Below are 12,381 nucleotides of genomic sequence, written 5' to 3' on the forward strand. Positions count from 1 at the left end.
ATGTTCCAATATTTTTGATCACTTGAGCAAAAGGTGCCATGTTCAAAGGTGTCTAACAGATCTAGATGTAAATATGAGGAAACGAAAGATGAAATTCTGATCTATCGTCTCATATTCGTCTTTTTATTTCAAGCTCAAATGTCCTCATTGTATAGCGAAAACAGTAGAATTGACCTTGCCATTCCAGTATGTTCAGAGGGGAGTGTGTGTTTAAGTTTGATTAACAATTGTTTGTCTGGTTTGTCAGAGTTGTCCAGTAACCCCTCTCTGGCGTCTATACTCATCCCTGCACACGTCCGCAACCAACCTGGAGCTTCCTCTCCTTCTAATGCCTCCTCTACTGCAGGTTAATACCACTGTCTCTCTCTCTCTCTATTAACGCCTAGGCACAATTCAGGGGTCACTCCTGCTATTTTATGTGCTCTCAGAAGTGCATTTCTTCTATAGGTTACAATGGATTACATCTTCTTAAAGCAGAATGGCAGGACTGATAGGACCGGTGATGTGGTTAAGGGTTTAGAAATTCAGAGTATTTCCCATATTATAATTGGAGCATTAAATATCCAACATTGTAACATACTATTTCATGAGCGCTTGAACTTATCTGTCGGTCTGTCTCTCCTCTCACTCTCAGATGCCAGCAGTGGCGAACGTGGCTCAGGCCCCAACGCTGCCGCCGGATCCGCCCCCAACCCATCGACCTGAGCACCACCTGTTCCTCCACAGGCCAATCCCATGCTGCTGCTCATTAACCACGCCCACTTCCCCCCCAATGTCAGGGGTTGGGCTATGAAAAAGAAAGAAAACAACAACAAACAAAAAAAAAAAAGCTCATGATGAGATACGGATGAACCAACTGAACTTTATAACCTTGTCTCCCCCACCCGCCCAACTCCCCTTGTCATTTTGATTATTTTTATTGTTGTTTTATATTTATTTATACTAAAGGACAGGAAGGATGTCTTTAAAAGCCTCTCGTCAGTTCTCGGCTCGGGAAGAAGAGCAACGGACTGTGGAGAAGTTTAGATGATAATATATATACACGTCTGCTTATAAAGAGATACAGATATATAGACCTATGAGTATGCTACAAACTTTGTGCGTCTCTTATGATGATTATTTTTTACTGTTTCACAGTAGCCTTCGTTGCTGCTTACACTGATAGGAAATGCAGATTTGAGGCCCTTGCCTTTGACCCAGGACCCATGAGAACAAAGTATGAGGTTGCCTATCCCATGCTCCTCGAAAGAAAAAATGGAGTCAGCGGTCCTTAGGGTGGAGGTTGTTTTTTTTTTTCTTTTTTTTTTTTCCCCTCAGCTTGTGGATGAACATTTTGGTTTAGTGCTGCTCTGAGGCCTGTGTCTGTCTTCTGAAATAGGATCAGCATCCTCCTGTTTATTTAGAGGGCAAAACTGATCCTAGGGCAGAGATGTTTTATACAGGTTTGGTCACAGTCAAGGTTATGTATTGAGTTGGGTTAGATAACTGATCCCAGATCAGCTTTAAAGGGCTACTTCCATCTGGAACGTGTTTGGCGGGAGCAGAATCCCCAGGCTTCGTATGTAGTGGCTTTTTGTGTATGATGTAGCTTTTTTTTCTTCTTCTTCTTCTTCTTTCCCCCACACCTCCAGTGTTGGGTTGATACGCTGCTTTATTCATTCAGTAACCACATTGTTTTTCTGAAGGAGTATAGCTGTGTGTTTTCCTTCTCCACATGCTAGTCTTCCCATCGTTTTCTCTGTACAGTCCCCCTGTAACGCCTGTATGTGCCAGTTACATACAAAAATCCAGGTTCATCATGTGTATGTATGTGCGTGCATGAGCGCGCATGCTGTATATCTACTGTATTTAAAAGAAAACCGACAATGAATAAGGGCAGAAGTGAAATCGTTTTAAAGTCCAAAATGGCTGAAAGAACCGTAGAGAATGCGGCTGTTTAGTGTGTAATAGTTTTGGAGTGCCTTTTGCTTTCATGGATCTGTGTCTAACCTGGCCATTCTTAATCTTGGACTGGGTTTTACTCTCTTTTTTTTTTTTTTTATTTAAATTTTATATAAGAAGTACAATGACTGATTCAGGCGAGGGCTTCATTTGAAATAGTATTGAGTTCATTGTAAGTTTGTCTTCGTGGCCAGCGTTCACTATTATGCTGATTCAATTCGAATTGCAATTGGCTGTAACCCTTTGCTGATCCTATAGTGTGAAATGGACTGCAGCCAGGCCTTCGCTACTTATCTGGGACTGGTTAACTGGTCCTGAATCAGCGGGCATGGCCGACTTTGGTCTCGGAGTTATGGTAGACCTCACTGGAGTGCTCCTGGAAAGCTGTTGCTCTTCTGTTGTATCATCCTCTAGTTCTTGCATTGTTGCCTGGGTTCTTATTGTAGTTTTGGGCCAACGATGTATCAAGCATTATATGCTGACTCGATTACGAATTTGGCATTGTAAGTTAGCACGCTAACTGGTTTGTTAAGCATGACTTCAGTTTAGTTTGACTACACTTTAAAGGAGTGGTTCAGGTTTCTTTTTTAAATCGCAAAAAAATTGACACAATTTTTCACTTTGTAATCACTCAGCCAAGAAATCTTTGGTGCGTGAGGCTGTCTCACCCGAGCTCTTCATATACTCCATCTCATTTTTAAATAAACGCTTTTGTAAAATAGCTTGGAGCATCTTTGTGTACAAGCGTATTATCCACATAAATTCCAGTACACTTCTGCCTACAAGTTGTAGGAGCAGATTCCTAGGGGGTAGAACGATGAAAGACTCAAGTTGTCCAAAATGGCTGCCCCGATAAAATTCATTCGAGGTTTTGTGCATGTTCTACATTACAATAAGTCATGTTGTGTCCATAACATCAGCAGTTCTGTGTGACTTTACCGGCCACAGTTTGAGGCCGATGGTTACAGGATTTTTCTTGGGTGACATAAGGCTCTGCATTTCATTATCCATACAGCTAAAACAAACACATGACACTGGATTTCTTGGCTCGTGATGGTGAAACATTGTGTGAATTTGGTGTTATTCCAAACTATTCCTTTATTTCAAGTCCAAACTCAGCTTTCTAAACTGAGTCTCTCTTCATAATACATGCCTTTTGATCTATTTAATTGTGTTCATGAGGATGCAAAGGGTAAAATCTGGTCCGAGATCAGCACTTGGTGTTTATTACATTTGGAGTTTAGTAAATTTCTTAGAACAAGTGCGCTTGTGGCCATGCAAGTTTTCCTGATTTAATCATTTTATTCAGTGCTGATCTATGGTCAAATTCTGTTTTCTGTGACGCTCTGCACTGACGCCGAGGCTGCTTTCTAACCCAAGAACTCACTGAACGGTGGGAAGAAAAGGATTTTTTATTTTTTTTTTATTATTGTTTCCCCTTCCAATGGTGCTCATATGTTACTATCCCCGTTCCTTCAATGTAGTTTTACTGATGAGAGACTTGATGGTAACAGACTGACGCCATTATTTCGCTTCAGCCATAATGCGAACTCACTGTTTTAATGATGCATAGGAAGTTTTAGCTGTTTTTGCAGTTTCTTTTTGTTTAGTATAATTTTTACCGACTAACCAGTAAGAAAGGGATGTGATATATGATGTAAAATGTCATATTCTGCAGTATTACCTAATCAACTCAATGGCAATAAGTATTACACAAGTGGATATTGGGTTATTATTATTATTATTATTATTATTATTATTATTATTATTATTATTATTTTGTTTACACTGCTCTAACATGCGCTTTCAGCAGCACCCAATCAATAGGGAGAGATGTCATGTAGCACTAAGTACATAATTAAAAAACAAAAAAACACACATTTAAGAGTATGTAAATGCTTTCTGCCTGTAAAATCTACAGCCATAAATGTTGCTTTCTAAATGACTACAGAACTGATCATGTTTCTAGTGACGTTTTTGTCTCAGAACCTGTACAGGTTGGATGAAAATGCTGAAAAGGAAAAAAAAAAAAAAAAAAACGCATACAAGTAAAAAAATATTCGCTGCATATTTGGACACACTTGTGTATAGCTGTTGGCGGTTATAAGAGACTTTGTAACTACAGAAAGAGCCGACTAAGATGTTGCTATTACTTGAATGCCTGTTTAATAATTTTTATTTTATTTTATTTTTTAAATAATTCACTCGAAACAGATTTGTTTGTTTTTCTCTCCTGTGATGGTTATGCTAAATGTCTCTCTCTGTAAATAGCGATCCCTTCCTCTGTGTAAAATGGTTCAGAGACGTAGTTACCCGGTACTGTCATTTGCATTGAATAAAGTGTAGGTTAGCCTGATAAGTCTTTCGTTTTTCCCCTCTCCTTACTCTGTATATTTACATGTCCGAAATATGGTGTTGATATTAACCTAAATAGAAGAAAAACAGTGTGGGGACGGTGAAATGTCTTGCACAACTCTTCTTATTGTGCTTATTGCTATTAGTTGGTGCAACAAACCTGACCGTGTCCCAGCAGTCCAGAAAACACAGCAGACCTAGAGTAAGTTTATCGTTGTATCTTTCCTGCTGTGGTGCTCTGAATAAGCCATTTTAAAGAAAAAGCAACACATGCTTGTAGTTCTGTTTCACCCGTTTAACCACCTGGTGTGGTGAGAATCACCTGGATAGCAGATACCACAAGGTCATTAGTAACCAACCCACCTTGGGACACAATGGAAGGGTGTTTTGCCAGATGACTGTTGCACTCAAGCCCCTGAGAAGGATGACGTTAACCTTGGAGGCAGCACCCCAGACTCCCTTTAGTGACTCACTTATAAGCAATACCCAAACCTCCTTTTAGAGTGGTGTGTTGTGGTAAGAAATTGTCATCCAACGGGCCAATCTCTGTAAGGACAAGGGAGCTGCTTGCATCTTTCCTCCATGTCAGAGGATCAGATGGCTGCTGTTTGGGCAAAGCAACATCATACAACTTGCACTGGGTACAACAAAGAATGATTCGGAGGACCGCCTTCTTATAACGCATTTGAATACTTTGCAAAAAATTAGGTAGTAAGTGGAATGTCTCTGGCAAAAACCCTAGATTTAACCACAAGGTCACTCCGGAGTCATCTTTCCACCAACTCAAGCAAGGCAAACGCATCACTGAAGCATGCAGTTCTCCCAAAAAGCTTAGTTTTTAGACACACCCCTTTCAATTCAGCATCCTGCATTGCCTCATAAGCAGGGAGCTTAATAGGTGCCACAATTCTGTGATGTATTGCAATGGCCACCACATACACCTTTAGTGTAGATGTCCTTGGTGCTGTCCTTACAGAAAGGTTAGTATGTTGGGAAAGTATCAGTGGAAACCAAGGCCTTGCCAACCATCTCGTATTCAGAAGTGTGACTTGAATTCTGTACTATGTGGGAAGAATCAGTGTTGGAGCTGGAAAGGAGTGCAGTAAGTGATGAAGCCAGTGCCTCTTGTCCCAGCTGACTGTCAAACTCCTCTGGAGAGACCCACAAGTGGCAAGGAGTTGAATTGTGTTATGTCCTGGTCTAGGGTCAGAATGGTTAAATAAAGAAAAGGTTTCAGGGATGGCTGAGCTTGTATAATTGATAATATAAAAAATAGCACACAGATGTAGATGACAAAATGGGAGTAGTGGACAGCAAGTACCGCAAAGATTGTGTAGCTGCAGGGGTGACCCTGGCCAAAACATCAAACAAACCACTAAAAGCAGTTTAATAATTTCCCTACACTTACGAGCACACACATCCAATGCCCAAACGAAATGGCAGTTACAACTTACAACCGGAATATACAGTATACACAATCTACAAGACTCTAGCAAATGAAGATGAAAGGGAAAGACAAAAATCAAAGTAATGTCAATCAGAATTGTAACAACTAGCCAAAAATTGAGCATGAATGTGACGGGTCCAGTTTGCACACAACAGAAATAGTCACACGGTGATATAGAGGAGTAAGGTCACACAGAGCATTCAATAAACAGACAGAATACTACAAATGGTGTCCATAACGCTTGGCATTTGTGAAAAGGTCCACCTTCACTTTATCAAAATTTCCTGACACCATTTTCCCAGGTGTTCTTGCAGTCTGAATCATACATCTGCTGTGAAATACACTTAAACTCTCCTCAACTGCCTAGTTTTGGTGAACCTGTGGCCGCTGTAACCTCAGTTTCCTGTTCCTGGCTGACAGGAGTTGAACCTGGTCTGGTATTGTACAGTTGTAGCCCATCTGCCTCAAGGTTTGACGTGTTGTTCGTTCTGAGATGCTTTTCTCCTCAGCGTGGTTGTTTGAGTTACTGTAATCTACAGGCATTTCTGCCTTCTGACCAGCCGCTCGCTGGAGGTTTTTGAATTTGTTTTTCACACCATTCTGTGCAAACTCTAGAGACTGTTGTGTGTGGAGATCCCAGGAGAAAAGCAGTTTCTGAAATATGCCAAACCAGCCTGTCTAGCACCAACAACCCTGACCTAGTCAGAATGACTAAAATCACATCTTTCCAAAATCTCATGTTTGGTGTGAGCGTGAACTGAAGCTCCAGTCCTGTATCTGCATGATATTCTGCATTGAGGAGCTGCCACGTGATTGGCTCATAGGATAATTGAATGAATGTGCAGCGATATAGATGTTCCTGTTAAAGTAGCTGGTGAATGTATTGTGGTTTAGTCCAACAGTAGGACTGGAAGATTTGTTGTGTGCTCTTGATATGACAACTGAATAAATAATCAAACCACCCAACATTCAATGCTCATTTCTGGTTTAGGACATGGGCATTTTGCATACGTAATCTGTGCTTCACTTTCCACGTCTGATCATCATGTTCCTGTTCATAAAACATATATTAATCCATTTTCTAACACTATTGCCTACCGGAAAGTAATTTCACAAGTGTAATGTTCTGCAACCAAGATTCCCAAAACAAAAAAAAAAACAGTGGCTTTAGAAACGGAATGATCTTCATTTCGAAGATGTTTATTTTCACATGGCAATACCCTTGTTTTATTGCACTGATGGAAAAACAGTAATGCCTCTCTCATTTTGAGGCCAGAGAAAATGAACAACAGTGTGAGCTGCGAGACTTCCAGTGAAACTTAATCCCTCTTTCTGTCAAACAATTCTGAAGCTTTCTATTGTCTGGAAGTCGTGTTTACAATTGAATTTTATATGAATGCAGTACACATTACCGCTATTGACAGAACCATAATGAGTGTTATGGAAGAGCCCTTTGTTTTAATACTTAAGGTATTAATTAAGGTTCATTTCTATTTGACTTTACACCACCCAGATATCCACCTCCATATCTTCTCCATATGCATTCATACCCCAAGAATTCTAAATACAATTAATAACTTGTTATGCATCTACAACTAAAAAAGGGAATAAGGAATATTTGTCTTGTCTTTATCTTGATGGCGAGGCCTGCTACACTACGAAAATAAATGTCTTAGTTTTACATTATACACATAGCTGCTTTACATTTGAGCAAAAAGTGGGTAAATTTTAGTTGTATGAGCTGATGCAAGCAAAGAGTAGGCTTAATTGATCATGGTTTATTACAATATTTAATTGATCAGGCTTTGGCGACCACTCATTTTGAAAGTATCAAAGCACTGGTAACCCTTTATGTTTTATTTACTTATTTATTTTTAAACCCAACAATGTCAATGCTACATAGTTTGTTAATGAATTAATCAGAAGTAATTATCTTGTAAATGACTCATATGTGCCATTAGATAGAATTTAACTTATTGTCTAGCCAGTTATCTTACCTGGATGCAAGTTTAACCTGGTATTAGCAAAGAAAACTGATTAACCCGAATGTAAACGGTGAACCTTTGGGCGGATAGGCTACAACAGCAGAACCTCTGCTGTTCTACTTCTGTCAGCCAAGAACAGAAAGCTGAGGCTGCAGTGGGCACTCAGGTTGAATAATGGAAAAATGTAACCCAGGCACACAGATGGTAGGAACAGAAATTGGTGCCAACCTGCCTTGTGTCAACAGTCCAGCTGGTGGAGGTAGAGTAATGGTGTGGGGAACGTTTCCTTGAGAAACTTTGGGCCTGTTAATACCAATCAATCACTGCTTGAATGCCACAGACTAACTGAGTATTATTGCTGGCCATGTGAATCCCTTCATGGCCACAATTTACCCATTTTCTACTGGATAATTCCAGCATGATAATGCACCATGTCACAAAGCAAAAACCGTCTCAAACTGGTCTCATGAACATGACAATGAGTTCAGCGATCTTCAGTGGCCTTCCCAGTCACCGGATCTGAATCCAGTAGCACACCTTTTGGGATGTGGTAGAACGAGAGATTCACAGCATCAAAGTGCACCTGAGAAATCTGCAGGAATTAGCTGATACAGTCATGTCAACACGGACCAGAATCTCAAAGGAAAGTTTCCAACATCTTGTGAAATCCTTGCCATGAAGAATTGAGGCTGTTTTGAGAGCAAAGGGAAAGGGAGGCCCTAACCGCTATCAGTATAGTGTTCCTAATATAGTGCTCAGTGCGTGTACACTCAGCTACTACATTGTGAAGCATGAAAAGGTCAGAGTGGATGAGGATTTGGTATGTTTCTTGATTATTTTTTATTTTTCTAAATGGATGAACTCGACTGGATTCTTTAAACTAAAATATAAATAAAATATTGGGGAGCCTATTCTGTTGATTTATCGCATACAGTCATTGCCTGGATGAGAGAAGAAGAGACATTTGAGATGTGTAACAAGTACGTTGAAGGTCTAAATAAAAATGTAAGGAGTAAAAGTACAAGTATTCCATTTCAATAACACTCAAGTAAAAACATTAATACACCAAAATAATACTTAAGTATATCAATTTACTTGTCAAAAGAGATGACAATTTACTTGTCATCTCTTTTAACTCTCACACAAATTATTGGAAATATGAAACCTGTGAAAACCAGATGCTTACATTTAACGGATTGGAATAATTTTTCCTGCAAGTTGCACTACAGAGGCACTAGGGGGCGAGATGCATCTTAAGTAGCTCTGTCCCCAAAAGCACACTGCTCTATATTAAATAGTGTGTCAGAGTACTGCAAGACAGGGTTCTAATGGTTCTGACCAGAAACAAGTGTACCATAGTTGTTCTAATGCAAGAAAATACCACCAACAGACTACTTACTTACTACTTATTTACCACCTTCAGCTACTTGGCATACTTTATTTATTTATTTATTTTTTTAAAAAAGCCCTTAAGGCTACACTCAGTGCAGGATTGTTTTAATTGTAAAAAAAAAAAAAAAAAAAAGTGTTTTTTTGTTGGTAGTCATTTGGTGGAAACCTGCGTTACAGGGCTTGCATTCTCATTTTACATCTCTATGCTTGCAACACCTAAATTCCTTTAAAAAAATTAAAATAATAATAATTGTGATTTGGGACGCAGCCTGAGTCATTTGCACAATGTTATATTGGTAGTAAAGACACTCAAGGAGGAACACAAGAAGTCAGGTAAATTAGCACAAGCCTCAGTAATGCCCTGTTATCCATCCATCCATTTTCTGTACCACTTACCCTACACATGGTTGTGGGGAGCCTGGAGCCTATCCTAGGGAACTTGGGGCACAAGGCAGAGGACACTCTGGATGGGATGCCAACCCATGGCAGGGCACAATCACAAAATGGACAATGCTAAGCAGCCTACACCGAATATCTTTGGACTGGGGGAAGAAACTGGAGTACCCGGAGGAAACCCCGAAGCACAGGGAGAACATGTAAACTTCACACACACAGGGTGGCGGCAGGAATCGGACCCCCAACCCTGAAGGCGTGAGGCAAACCGATTAACCACTAAGCCACCGTGCCCCCCAATGCCCTGTGTGGGTGAAAAAGAAAAAACAGTGCAGTGGTCTATTTTTTAAAAATAATTTTAATGTAATGTAATTGTTATTGATTTATAACCTAATGTTATTTTAATTTTATAACCTTTGTTTTTTTATTATTGTTTGAGGTGCCAGAAATGAATCAGACAAAACCTCATACTTTTTTCTTTTTTTTTTGGCAAATGTATTTCTTGACTTTCCATTTAAAACAAAACAAAGAAATAGAGAATATTTGTTGCTTGGTTTATAATGATGGTCTTGCTATTTAATTTCACTAGGCCACTTTAAGCATTGCATGATGGAAGATTTGGAGATTTAGAGCTCAAGAAAAAAAAAGAGAGAAGGGGGGGGGGGGGTTTGATGTGCATTACAACATTCAATTTAATCCTATTTTAATTGTCTGCAATATTCACTATTTTTACATGAAATAAAATGAATGTTGCCTGTACTCCATGCAGCAATATAGATTTTTTTTTTTAAACTGTGGAGATGTATAGCAGTAATACAGAACTATAAACTAACAAAGTGCAGTAACTCAGTGCAGTAACTCAGTGCAGTCACTTTACAAGATCCATCATTATTTCATAGTAAACTCCATGCCTAAGTCCAGGCTTACATGATGTCTGCTTTTAAGTGAATGTATTGAGCTCAGTGATGCAGAGTAGTCTAAACACAGACCTCATATGCATTTCTTTTTTAAAAAACTTCCCAGATTAGTTACAGTACTGAGTAGTAAAATAGTACATTAGCTACAGTAAAGATTACTCATCTTCAAATGTTTTAGTTGCTTATTGTCAGTCAGGACTGTTGAAGTAAGATTACTCATACAAAAGTTCTAGGTCAAATCGCAATTGTTCAGCCAATTTAGGAGCAAATCTTTCAGATTATTACTTTATCTTGGATTCCTTCAAAAAGGTATAAACCTTGACTCAGAATAAGATGCCTTTTAATCACATTAATGCGCATTGATATCTTTTAAACCTGGAAAATAAACTTGAATCGTGATGTCCTCATAATCATGGCGTTATCATTTTAATCGGCCAAAAATATTTATCTAGAATGAGTAGTATCACTACAAATTTATATATTTATATATTTTTCCATTTTCTTCCATACTGTAAAGAATCCATGCTGAAAGTAAATTGAGGAAGAACTGAAGGAGACTTTGTGTCATTTATTGCGCATAGCCGCTCTATAACGGTATAATATAGTACATTATAATGTTATATAATAGACAATATTTAAACAAATGTTTATTATTTATATTCTTTAAAAAAAATTTGTTTTTTAAATGATCGGACGTTGAACAATAAGACATTTAGCCTCACATAAACCTAAACACTATGTTTATGCTTTGCTAATTTTTCTTTAAAAAAAAACAACAACAAATAACCAAAAGTTAAAAAGTATTCGTTGTTATTTATTTATCTATTTATAAATCATAAATAATATAACAGGAGGCATGTTCATTCACTTTAGTCCCATTAAAAAGTGCTGCTCCGCTTCTTCTTCTTCTTCTTCTTCTTCTTCTTCTTCTTCTTCTTCTTCTTTTAGAATATTTACCCACAAAAAATAGTAGCTAAATCACCTCTAATTTTCTAGATGTTGTGTGGGATCTGTTCATTTCATAGCAGACCAATTACTCTACGACGCAACATATTTTCCGAGACTTTGACACGTTCCTGATATCAGTCCTTAACGCAGTGTTTACAAAATCACAACCAGCACCAACATTTTAAATTATACTGCAAGATGAATAAGTCGTGGTTCAGCACAAGGGTCATTTCAAAGGAAATGGATTATTTATCGTCAATCAAATGAATCATCAACCAAATACGCCACTGCTTGCAGAAAATAATGTGGAATGTTTCTCTCTTATTCAGTTTCATTCTGCACAAACACTCTACTGTAAACCTGGTCATAAATACAAACATGCAAGATTTATTGCTGCCTCGTCACGGGTGTTTAAACGACTTACAGATTTTTGTTTAGCAGAAGTCACACACACACACACACACACACACACGAACGAAACTTCCTACAACAGAGCAAATTTCCTGATTGGACATGTGTGAAATGATTAATATATTATTCAAGAGGTTAATATATTGATATAAATGTATCCGCACGGATAAATAGAAGAGAAATCAGCTGAAGGTGAACCTGCTGCTTTTATTTCCTGCAGTGCGCATTCGCTTTCATTCCTTATTGCATTTTACGCACAATTACGCACAATGAAATCCAATTGCGTAAAAAGTTTTGTATGATTAAAAAAAAAGCCCAGTTTAATGTACAAATGAGAACTGAGGGGAACCAAAAGTGTCACAAAACACTTGGAATTGAACTCTTGTATAGCCTATAAATAAATGATTTCTAATTATTAATAGGCCTAAACAAGTACAATTGCACGTTACATTATCCATATATTTTTCTGGCATTATTATTATTATTATTATTATTATAAATTTATATATTTAGTTATTTTTTGCAAAGTACAATATAAACAACCCACAGCAAAAAAAAAAAAAAGAAAGAAAGAAAAAAAAAAGAGAAGAGG

At 38.2% G+C, this 12,381-nt stretch overlaps 1 protein-coding gene across 4 annotated transcripts in view; it reads left to right on the forward strand.

Moving 5' to 3' along the window:
- Positions 1–4,300, forward strand: part of gsk3bb (glycogen synthase kinase 3 beta, genome duplicate b) — a 38,741-nt gene extending 34,441 nt beyond the window's left edge. For all 4 annotated transcript variants that reach the window (XM_047151249.2, XM_017457416.3, XM_017457418.3 and 1 more), the window contains 2 exons: positions 248–346; positions 635–4,300. In XM_047151249.2, the coding sequence (XP_047007205.1) occupies positions 248–346; positions 635–705 (170 nt within the window). In that variant the 3' untranslated portion in view covers positions 706–4,300. The remainder of the gene's footprint in view (positions 1–247; positions 347–634) is intronic.
- Positions 4,301–12,381: the final 8,081 nt, after the last annotated feature.

This window comes from Ictalurus punctatus, chromosome 26 (genome assembly GCF_001660625.3).
Source record: "Ictalurus punctatus breed USDA103 chromosome 26, Coco_2.0, whole genome shotgun sequence".
In the NCBI taxonomy this organism is placed as follows: domain Eukaryota; kingdom Metazoa; phylum Chordata; class Actinopteri; order Siluriformes; family Ictaluridae; genus Ictalurus; species Ictalurus punctatus.